Raw genomic sequence first — 12,296 nt, 5'->3', positions numbered from 1 at the left:
TCCTAAGATCTCCAAAGACCTAAAGTGGGGGGATAGTGCATCTCAGACACATGGGGGAGCAGCTCTGGGGAAGGAGAAGAATCCCTCTCTTTTACGCCTTATAATAACACGGTTGGTTTTTGTCCCCCTTTAGCATACCTGAGTTTTAAACTTTCATAGGTTTAACGGGTAGATTTTTCATAAAAATATAGACTGGTTTGGGTTGGAAGGGGCCTTGAAAGACCATCTAGTCCACTCCCCCTGCAATGCGCAGGAACATCTCCAACCAGATTAGGTTACTTAGAGTCCCATCCAATCTGACAGTGAATGTTTTCAGGAATGGGGAACTCACCATGTCTCTGGGTAACTTGTTTCAGTGTTTTACCACTGTCATCTTAAAAAAATTTTTTCCTTATATCTAGCCTGACTCTACCCTCATTTAGTTTAAAATCATTACCCCTCGTCCTATTGCTACAGGCCCTTGTAAAAAAAGTCTATCCCCCTACTATAAGCCCCCTTTAACTACTGAAAGGCTGCTGTAAGGTTTCCCCAGAACTTTATTTTTCCAGGCTGAAAAACCCTCTTTCAGCTTGCCCTCATAGGAGAGGCAATTCATCCCTCTGATGATTTTGGCAAGTGAAGCCTTGGATAGGTTTGTTTCCTTTTGTTTTCCATCTACTCACTGCAGGGGCCAGGGAGACGCTGTGAAAAGCTGATAAAGAGGGCTGGGTAGATTACTTATGGCATCCAACAGCAGGTGGAACTGAGGACTCCTGGCCAAGCTGATGTGGGGTTTTTATACATTCTGCTGGGTGTACAGCACTGGAGGAAAGGCTACCCTCCACACTTTGAGCTGGGGATCTTGAAGCTCTAGGGAAGAAGGGACTGTCAGGCTGGGCTGGACCGGGAATGGAAGACATGGACAGGGAGTTTCAAGTGGGAGAAAGAAAACTATTACTTCTGGTTGTACAAGCACATGCAGTTAATTGCCTTCACTGGAAAAAGCAATCATTACTACTGTTAATCAGCTCTTGTGAATGAGTCCTGGGAGTGGGTGGAGGAGACTGAAGGGCCTGGAGACAGAGATCTGGATTCCTTGGTAGAAGCAGGAACAGGGAATGTAGAAGGCTCAACAGAAGAGCTTTCCTATAACTCAATCCCGCATTGCCTCTTTCCTCCACGCCAAACTAATGTGTGCTCTTGGTTGAAACGCAACTGCACTAAAACTTGCCATGTCTGTATTTTGATTGAAGAAAAAAGAGAAGTATGATTGTCCCCTTGTGTTCTAATACATCTTCACAGCCTTTGCATCAAACACTTGAAATATTTTAGTTAAAACTGATGCAGTAGAAAGCAAATGCCTGAAGAAGTCCTGAATTATGGTTCTTTTTGAAAATGGCCAAGTATCCAGTCCCTGGCCTCCTTTCTCTCAGAATGTCAGAAAACTGCCAGAAAACTGACACTTTTTCAGGCAGACTTTTGAACATACTATGCATAGGCAAGCAATTTAAAATCATCAGAAGTCAGAGACAGACCACAACAAGAACAGTCTTGACACTATTGCAGAAGTGTCTTCTCCACTCTGAAGGCAAACATGGTCAGAGAAGTAAAACATTACCAGCTCAAATGTGTATTTGGTAAAATGCTTACTGATAAAGAAATCTATAAATTGGTTATTTAGGTACAGGGACATTTTTACATATCCATTTTATATAAAAAAAAATTCTTTAAAATGCAAAAGAGAGAAAGAGGTCAGCTGATTTTCAGTAAACCTGAAATTTACTGTATTTACATATATTAACTTCATTAGAAAGAACTGATGAGAACAGACATGGTACAAAAATTATCTTCTTTGAAAATCATAACTGTAATGAGCACGAAAATGCTGGATCCATAAGCCATTATCATCCCAGCAGGTACATTGTTTTAATGACTCTTCTGAATGTTATAACAAGATAGATTTTGGCATTATCCTGTGAATGACATAAATAGGTAGGACTTGAAGCACTTGGCTGTGTTTAATTAATGAGTGGTAAATGGAAACTGAAATGGTAGGACAGAGTTCAATTCAGACAAACTAAGAAAATGAAGAAAAAGTTTGAATTATTTTTGTTGATATGCCCAAAACTCTGCAAAAATTACTTCAGAAAAAATTTAGTGTTTATTAGTATTTAAAAATAATCTTTTCTACTTGGAATACATGTACAATTACACTTTATTCGTTTCTGCTATATTCAAAATTAATGTGATAAAATTATTCTTTCAAATTACTTACGGAATCAGGAACACAACACCACTGTATCTTTTGTGCCAAAATTGTGTTTTGCACAACTGAATGCCCAAAATAAAGTTCAGAGAGGTTGATTAACTTGGGACATAAGTTTATTACAGTAAGAAACAAATTCTGGAAACTGGAATTTATGAATAATTATTCTCCCTTTAGTTCTAAGGAAAAAAATGCAAATAAATTATATATATGAGTATGTCTTCGCACCTGATGGTTTTTTGAAAGGTATCTTGGGACACCCTGTCTTCCATACTAAAAGCTATGCCTTAGAAAAGCTAAAAGGCTATTTCAGCTTTTACACTTACAAATACTTTCTGCAAGGAAAAGTCCTTTTGGAATACTCTCAGAAGATTGTTTTTTCTTTTCCTTAAGAAACAGAATAGTTAAAGAAGCTGAGTACAGATCAGAAAAAACCCAACACAGAACATATAGCCAGATTAAACAAAACCATCAAGATTAGGTGGCATGTCTCAGCAGCTCACAAATGCAGTATCTATGATATTAACAAAATGTGTTAAACACAGATTCCAGCATGACGTCTGCTGCTTAATATTCATAATCTTCCATGGTAATGACTCTGGCTACCTCTGAGATTGGCTCTTACTTCCTGACCACAACCTCCCATCAAAAAGGTACATTTTGCTGTAAGCAGGAAATCAATGGGACTCTCATATGGCATGGGAGGTCAAGCTTTCCCAGGAGCTAGACCTTAATACTGCTTCTGGCTCCTACTGGACAAAGGAATGGCTATTAACTGCACTGCTTGCAGAGCTAAAACCAAAACCCATACATGTGAAAGGAATCAGAGAAGAAACAGGATGATAGAAAGGAGAGAAAAGGAGAAATATGTTTGCTACTATCCAGTTAATCTTACAAACGGAGAAATAGGGGAGCTGACTTGCTTATATTCCTTCAATTAAATGGGAGAGGTCCAAGTCTAAACCATAAAATACATGGATATATTAAATGCTCTTGTGCTTTCTTTTGTAATTCACTCCTGCTTTGCCACTGTTGTAAACATGCACATGGGTTATCTGTATTATCTCTACATATTGAGCCATAGGCATTTTCAAAGTTCATCTCACGAATCTGTTAGTTTTGAACTTTACTCTAACAGCCATGTGCTGTGTTGTAAGGCCAAGGATAAGTAACCAGTTTAGAAATGTCCATCTCACAATAATTTTCTGCAAGGTTTGCTAAAAGTTGTATGTCTCTTAGGAAAGCACTTTGAAGGGTTTCCTGTGCCCGACTGATTCCAGTCTTGAAGATAAGAAAGCAAGGTCAATGCTCTACAGCCAACTCAGATGTATTTCACTGGACACCTGATTTTTTGTAAATCTCACATTAATTTAATTCTTTGTCCCCCTGAAACTTGCTCCAACCATACCTCAGGCTATGTGAAGGCCAGTGAGCCACTGAGATGTCCTTAATTTCTGCCAACTTCATTTCTTCTCATCCACCCACTCACATTAAAATTATGTTTCCATACTTCATCCAGTTCTTCCATCCAAGAATTTACTGAAATATTGGTTAGATAAGGAAATTCCCAGCACACTGTGAATAATTTTCATGCAAATGTAGAAGTATAAGAGAACACTTCCCTCTCTGTTCCTAAACTCTCCTTTCTCCTCATCTACAATGTAAATTTAATACCCTAAATCCCTCTTTTAATCTCGTGCTTTTTCCAAGAAGTCTTGCTTCTTTCATCAGAAAATACCTTCACAGTGCTTTCTACTACAACTGGGGAATGCTCACCAATCTGAACAGCCCTGGTTTCTCTAATTTGACCGTGAGTTCTTCAGCGCATGGGCTGAAGACCACATCAGGACAGACTAGATCAGCATGCAGGAGGAGTAGGTCTGTGGTGAGATCACTGAGTTTAAGTAAATTTGCTCTGCAGGACCTCAAGTGGAGAGCAAAAATGATCCTGCATTTCCAGCAGTGTTAAGTTCAGAGAACCCCAGAGAATCTCAGTTTTACACACAAAAAAGTTACAGATAATAACAGACAACTCAAACAAAGCACAGTGCTAAGCTGCCTATCAAGCATCTGCATGTGGGAGAGCCCAGGTGTTGCTGGCATTGGATGTAGAAGGATGAACATGGTACAATCTGTATCCACATACCCACTCAGACTCCACACACTGACAGAGAACTCTTAGGAGATGTATAAAAGGTAAAGGGCATTTGGTATCCAAAAGTGATTTTTTATATCAGTGTTTGGTAAGTTTATTATTTTCACAATTGATTAAAAGTTTGGAAGAATTAGAAAAACCTATGGAACTCACAGATTTGACTAGAAAAAAAAAGGAGTATAGCAGAGAAATCTGTTTTGCAAAGCTGTTCTTTTGATTTGGCATAGATGAAAATAATATCAAATGGATTGTAGTCATGGTTACAGTGATATACACCAAAAATAATTTTTTCCAAATCTTTTGAGAAGGTAGAATACCTTAAAAAAAAAAAAAAAAAAGGAAGAATGCACTGAAAATCTACTCTCCCTTTACACCTTAAAACAACTTTTAAAGGAATTTGGTAATTGTAATAATTATAATACTGAAAGCACTAACTAAATCCATTCTATAAGAGAACATATATAAAATCTTTATTGATCATCACACATTATGGGGCAGATTGATTCTGAACACAAAAAATTATAGTGGCAGATTTTTAGAGAAAGTAAAAAAGAATATTGCCAAAGTGCAAATAAGGGAAAAATAGGGGAATGTACGGATTAAAGGCTTCCTATCACTTCGGCAGCTCTGGAACACAGAGATACTGACTTAAGTCCAGGAGTAACTGGAGGAACTAGCCACAGTTCAGCTCCCACAAAGGAAGGACAGAGTCAGATCTGCCAGCAGGATCTCACCTTTTAGTTCTACCTTTTAATTCCACTTTTTTTTCATCAACTACAATGCAAAAGCATGTGAAAAGTTTCTGAAGCCATCCTACTGCTACCAGGAGCAGTGAGAAGGCATCCTACCAGGCACTGAGATCAGTAAAATGTTTTGTCATGTTTCTTTTTTTACAAAGAAAAGTAAAGTATGGATGTAAGGTTTACACTTAAGCACAACCAGTCAATTCCAAGCTTGTTTTAAGGATATTCTTAAGATTTGTTCATACAAAAGTGAGGTTGCCTTGGCAACTGTAACTATAGAAAGCTAGAGTAATTACTTCCACAAATCCTTCTTAGTGCTTTCCTCTCTTAATAGGAATGTGTAAATACCTTGTTTTAAGCTACATTTATGAGAAATGTTACTCATCATTGTTTGTACCCAGGAGGCATGGGGATCCTAAAGTATGTGCTTAAAGCAGGTTAAATAGTGCAAAACCAATTTGCAAATGCTTATTTAAATTAAAAAAATAAAGTCAAATAATGCATATTTGCTTTTGAAGGGAATTGAAAATTTGAAAAGAATGCAGCATTCTGTTTTCATATTGCAATATCTCATTGAATAAACTGTGCCATGTATTCATCTGTCTTCAAACACAGTAACAATTCACTTTCGTAAACAGCAAGCAAAAGGAATTAAGATGGAATTTAATATACCTAAATTATATTCATGTAAACAGATCTACTGAGCCACTGCACAGCTCTGCATTGCGTACTGTGGACTTACCTGTGTGGCTGAGAGAACTTTAAGGTCTTTGTTCACCTCTTCATTACATGGTAGAAATGTACTCTGATTACCCTGGCATAGTGTTTGAGATCCATTATTAGTGATATTTGGTATAGCTCTGCTAGCCCCTAGGCTCGTCATGTAATAACTTATCCAGTTTTAATGCTGTGCTTGTTAAAGCAGATGATGTCCATTTAGGCTTGACTCCTTCCTACAGCCTTCTTGGCCTGATATGTCATATTTTGCCACAGACCTCCCTCTCAGGCCATGCTGCTCAGCTTGGGCTTACTGCTGCCATAGAATACATCAGCCACAAGAATGGGTTCTTGCACAGAACTAGGGATGGGAATTAACACTAGTTTACAAATTGTATATTTTTATTCATTATCAGAAAAGTAGTTTTTTTCCCAACTCTCTTTTCCCAGTTCTGATTCCCAGCTCTGCAACTCTGTGTGCATGAATGCTGCCCTGGGTTATGGTTGCAAACACACAACAGGAAAGCCAGTTGTACTATGTAACTGCAATGCATGGACTCTTTTTTTTTTTTTTCTTGTCTGCAATTCTGTAACTTAAAATGTATTTAAAAAACACAGATGTTAATATTCAAGGAGAATTTAACAATGAACAATACTGAAACAATACTAAAACTTAACAATACTGAAAGTAATTTTGTTTATAAAAATGTCACTAAGTTATGCAATATTACAAGTGATCAAGGACTGATATCTATGTAGATGCCACTAGAAATCTAGGAAACCACTATCTTCTATGATGCACGCGAACATTTTTTTCTGCCCCTTTAGCTTTATAAGGTGTCAGAAGTCACATACATTTACTTATGCTGCTGCATCATCATCATCATCATGGTCATCATTCCAAGCAGGGTTAGTATTTTTGAAATCCAACCATCCATGGGAGACTAGCAGCTTTTAGCACAATGTGTATCAAATATATCTGTTCAGGTCTGTTTTCTAGTGATTCCCAGGCTTACACATAGGTCAATATCCTCTAAACAATTAGAATAATTTTTAAATTTTTACTCATCTTCAGTGATTCCACAGATCTCTTAATAAATTATTCAATTTCTCTGCTCTGCTTGTTAAAGCAGATGACATCCATTTAGGTTTGATTCCTTCTTTCAGACTAGGATCCTTCACACTTCCTTTGGTGAAGTATGTTTTCAAGGTTGCAATAGTATCAAGGCACTCAAAAATCCAATGTGATATTCAGAAACTTTAATTTTCCACTAGCTCCTCAGTGATTAACAGCAAAACTACTTAAAAAAATTTCTTCAGGTGATGCATGCATTAAACAAATAATGTATCAAATCTTGAATTTTGAATTCAAAGGAGATGGGAAAATTTAAACCAGAAGAGGATCTGCTATGATGTCTCTTTTAGGCTAAATTAAACATAACCATTTAGGCTATGTTCAATCATCCTAGCTTTTATTCATTCACTTTTTATGTAGTTTGACAAACTGAATAATCTGATGCCTTTCCTCACAATACTCTAGGCAAAACATATACTACCCTCTACTCTTGATTTACCTTTTGATCAATATATTTGTTTTCTTCAATTGCTGATCTTTTAGAGTGGTCACATGAGGAAGAAGATGCTGAAGGAAGTCTTCGCAGCAAGCAACTGGTATCTTGTTGCTGGCGATCAATAAACTGCTTCATAAAACTTTCCCTTGTGAACAAATAAAACCCCAAGAAGAGTTAATATCTGGTTTTTCTAATAACATATCACAGTCCATTAGTGCAAAGATAGATAAACTCCTGAGAAAAAGTTGTACTGGGCTATAGATATATAAATGAATGGAGGGCCAGAACAACTGATAACACTTGAATTCATTTATTAAAGAAATCCATAACTGAATTGAGAGTTGGATCTTTTGCACGTAGATTCAAATAAAATAATTCTATTGCTTTTATTATTTATTTATCGACCAATTAAGGTGCTAAATATTTCAAGTGCCTTTTGCAGTTTTCAGCTCTTTTGAGCTCATTAAACAGCAAGTTGTTACTTCAATGTAAATCAAATGCTGATATAATCCAAACGAAACATACCCTCTGCATGAAATTCTTTCTTGAAGATTTCAAACAACATCTGTTCATATAACTGCTTTGAATGTCAGTATTAAGGCACTTCAGCAATTCTGCGCCTCACATATGCCATGTTTAAAACACAGAGGCATTTCTGTTTCAAACAAATATACATTCATCTTTCCATATTTTAAGTTCAGTAGAGTTGCCTCTTTTTAGTGTAAACTATGTCACAGCTAATTTTTCTCTGGCGAGATATTACTACATAGTACAATAGCTTCAGATTTAAAGATATGATTTGCTAGTGCTAGTCTGAAGTAGTTAATAGGATCATGAGTGAATACAGAATATGCTGGGAAAAACATAACTGGAAAGAAATACCAAAAAAGACTAAGACTAGGAGAAGAACACCCTCCAGATATAACCGAATGGTACTTTGATACTAAAAGTAAAACATCTAGGATTGTTTCCTTGAGGTTTGGAAGGTTGTTTTTCCTGACCTTTCTGATCAGTATTATTCCTTTTGTTCAGCTAAGGTACTACAAACAGGTCAAACCAGTTGCCTTACCTTTCCTGTGAATTTAATCAAAAGAAATGTAACCTCAGGAGACTCAGAACAGTGGCAGGAATCCTTACATCATCCTCTCTTCTGGCATGTGCTTGTCGAGGATATTGAAACAGGCATGGAGAGGACCTGACCAGCCAGCTTGTGCTGTGTCAGCAGACTTTGCAGCCTGTATATACTAGAGAAGCCCTTGGATTTCTGTCAGGTTTTTTTGACGCCAAGCAAAAACAATTTTACTGTAACTGATGATCACAGAATCATAGGATGGTTTGGGTTGGAAGGGACCTTAGAGACCATCTTGTTCCACCCTGCCTGCCATGGGCAGGGATACCTTCCACTAGACCAGGTTGTTCAGAGCTCCATCCAGCCTGGCCTTGAACACTTCCAGGGATGGGTCATCCACAGCTGCTCCGGGCAACCTGCCCCAGTGCCTCACCACCCCCACAGTAAAGAATGATCTAGTACATCACTGAGCATCTGATCTTTAGTTAAGGTGAGTTTCACAGGAAAGTGGTAACTATGCAAATACAAATAAGGGACAAGGTCATCACAGACTAACTGGTATTGGATGGTCTGTTTTATCCCCTCTAATGGTTCGCTGCCAGTTCACCCTTATCTTTAAAAACCTACATGAGAATCCATTAGACTGCTAGTTGTCTATGTGAGTCAAGAAACTAAAAGCCAAATGAAAGAGGAGAAACAACACACTTTTCAATGATATTGTACTTGTATCAGTTCTGGTCAATCTAGCTGCTTTCATGAATAAGGTATAAGAAATGCTAGGACTTTTTTTTTCCCAAATGAGGGAAATGAGGTAAACCCAAAATGCCACATCTTTTGAATGCCTATGTTACTTCTGTTTCACTTCTTATTTTCTGAACTATCTGCCTAACAGACAAGGATAAAAAAAGTTAAATATTTTGGGTATTATATGGCCCCAGAAAAGTTTATAGCATACTAGAAAAGGAAATACTTCAATACCTTATTTTTGGAACTGTGAAATCTGAAGGAAGCTTTGAGATTTTCACCATTTGTGGCCTGTTTGGAAATTTTTCAAAGATGCGTAGACGCAATGGAAGCTTCTCCTTTGTATCTGCATTAGCTTCACTTTGCTTTAGCTGAAAACAAGGAAATAAAAAATATATAGAAAAGAAAATTTTGCTCTGTAATATCCCACAATTTTTTTCAGAATCCAAATAATAACAACGGCAATCATTTAAAGAAACAGAAGATGGCAGCAAAGACCTACAGAAGGTAAATTTGATACACATTAAAGGCTTGTGTTAGAAGATGTCAAATACCTAACAATACCATGCCTTTAACTGCAAGACATAAAATGGGAGGATTGCTAATAATTTTAATTTTAAAATATAAAGCATATTAGTGTCCTATTCAATATGCTTATTTCTATGTTTTCTTCACAGATTTTAACACTTTTGTCAAAAAACCAGCCATGGTCTTTTCTTATTAGGCACATCTTTCTGTATATGCTGACAGCTCTTTCATACTCGAAGACAACACAGCAATATAAAAGGCAGAAATTTTAAGAGAATCCAGATCCCAGAACACAAAATAACAGGACAATTACATTTAGATGAATATTATAAGTGATAACACAGAACTCAAAAGAATCTATCTACATCAGCAATACTTAGCTATGGCAAATCATATAACAAATGTTGCATTTATAATTATCCACAGTTACTCAATGGAATGTCACCCATCCAAATACAGAAAAGGCAGATAAATCTATGTGGACAGATGATAGCTAAATCAAATGATATAAGATAAAAAGATATGATATAGAGATATGATTCCTGAATTCTGATTACCTTATCTAGCAATTCAGTTGTGTTATTGCAACAAAATACCAAGTCAAAAAGCAGCAATGAAATTAATTTTCACATTTATTTTAAACTGTATGTGTATTGTATACTATTTCAACAAGCATGCAACTGAAATTTCAATTATCCTTCTCACCCCTGCTTGTAAGCAAAGGATTAGAAGCTTAAATTTTAGAAAACATTTTCACCATCAACACCTGCAGGGAATACTGCTGATAGACATCAGCTACAGATTTTTACCAAGGACAATTGCCCAGGAATTCAAACAGAGCTTTAACTCTCATTTGCCCTGCCTAGTGAAATGCATGCTCCCACAGCATGCTATAGTAGAAAATCTGCTCTGCTGCACTGTCATGCTATCAGCAACATCACCGCTTCCAGCCACAGGACAGCTCAAACCAAAAATCAATTCATATTTGGTTGGATATAAATTGTCATGTGGACTGAAAACTGAAGAAAACTGAACAGCTACAAACAAAGACTAATGATTAATGGCAAAGCTGATTCAGAATAAAAGGGAAATGTTGAATAAATCTGTATTGTGTCCAGTCCTGTTTCATCGCTTTATTAATGATTCTTAAAAGGAAGAAATGATGACATTAGCACACACAATATTAAAATGTGAAGAATTGCAAATACCACATTGGCCAAGGATAAGGACACATTTAGAAATAGTGGCAGGAAATAACAGACTGAAAAAATTCTACATAAAGAGTAAGAGCAGAAACTAAACAAGAACTTGGATTTCAATACAGCATCAAAAGGCCAATTTGGGCACCAATTACATTACCAGCCAAAGGCCATGTTCACAACCAAGCTCTGTTGGTTAGATGTTACAGAGGTATGAAAAATGATATGGAAGTCCACAGCTCTTCTCTGTGCTGCTTTGAAGAGAGCATATCTGGGTATGCAGTAATTTCTAAATGCCATTTTACCATTTTCTCACTGACAAGCCAAAGTAGTGCTGAAGAGAGCCATAAAACTGGGGAGGGGTGGGGAGGAGCTGTGTAAACCAACTGAGACAAGGGAGAAATAAGAAGAGAAATACTAAAGGGTCCCAGTATTTATTCCACATCTACCATACCTGATAATAAAGTAAGAGCTGGGGGGATGATGTAAATTTATGTAAGAAGTATTTGAAAACAAATTATTTCAAGTATACAATAGTGTACACCAAATAAAGGAATGAGAGAACAAAATTTAGAAATAGGATTTCTAGGATGAGAATAAAGATTACTAGCCTTATGGTGAAATCTCTAAGTGTTCAGAGAGATCTCTGGAGGGAAGTGCCTCATCATTTCAAAAATCAGACTAGTCAGAACCCCTGAAATGTCAGAGTGTTGCCAAAAGAAATCTTTCACTGACAAGGAAATTAATTGGATCATCTAACACGGCTTTTCTGCAACATTGTACTGTTGAAAGCTTTGGGAAGGGATTATTTTTAAGAGGAAAAAAAGGTTTCCAGTTTCCGAGACTTGTTTTTCAACAGGAAAACATTGCATAAATATGCATATTTTTAGCACAGACAATGTCACAGCTATGAACTCCTGTTTTCATAAGTCAGTGTATACAGAATAGAGAGCATTGCAATGCTGTCTGAAGTCTTAGTGCAGAACAGAACAGGGAGAGCTTGAAAGCAGGAAACCGTATAGTTCAAAAGGTAAAGAAGGGGATAGGGGAATGCTTTAAAATAACTTAAAGTCAAGGCAGTTCTACAGAATATCTCCAATTACTCATGCTGTGATAATATTACATATTGGGGAGCATGAGGCATTTAGCTTCCCTGAGTTCTTCTCCATGCACTTAGGGTGTAATTGTTGCTCCACATGACACACATCCTGTTTTGTATTGCTGCTTAGAACCTTTGTATTTCAACTTTCTCTAACACTCGACAAACATGTACATTTTTAAAGGTACAGGATTATGTTGAAATTGGGCTATGATAGTGCAGAATG

At 36.8% G+C, this 12,296-nt stretch overlaps 1 protein-coding gene across 2 annotated transcripts in view; it reads right to left on the bottom strand.

Moving 5' to 3' along the window:
• The window catches only part of NALCN (sodium leak channel, non-selective), a 229,631-nt gene that overhangs the window by 50,610 nt on the left and 166,725 nt on the right, over nucleotides 1-12,296 (bottom strand). Inside the window, exons 15-17 of one of the 2 annotated variants that reach the window (XM_069007795.1) lie at nucleotides 9,479-9,615; nucleotides 7,435-7,576; nucleotides 5,886-5,957 (exon numbers count right to left, since the gene is read on the bottom strand). In XM_069007795.1, the coding sequence (XP_068863896.1) occupies nucleotides 5,886-5,957; nucleotides 7,435-7,576; nucleotides 9,479-9,615 (351 nt within the window). The remainder of the gene's footprint in view (nucleotides 1-5,885; nucleotides 5,958-7,434; nucleotides 7,577-9,478; nucleotides 9,616-12,296) is intronic. The other variant, XM_069007806.1, reaches the window with a different exon arrangement.

Source organism: Aphelocoma coerulescens, chromosome 1, assembly GCF_041296385.1.
Source record: "Aphelocoma coerulescens isolate FSJ_1873_10779 chromosome 1, UR_Acoe_1.0, whole genome shotgun sequence".
Classification (NCBI taxonomy): Eukaryota; Metazoa; Chordata; class Aves; order Passeriformes; family Corvidae; genus Aphelocoma; species Aphelocoma coerulescens.
Note: the sequence above shows the minus strand (reverse complement) of the source record. Positions and strands in the feature narration are given on the sequence as shown.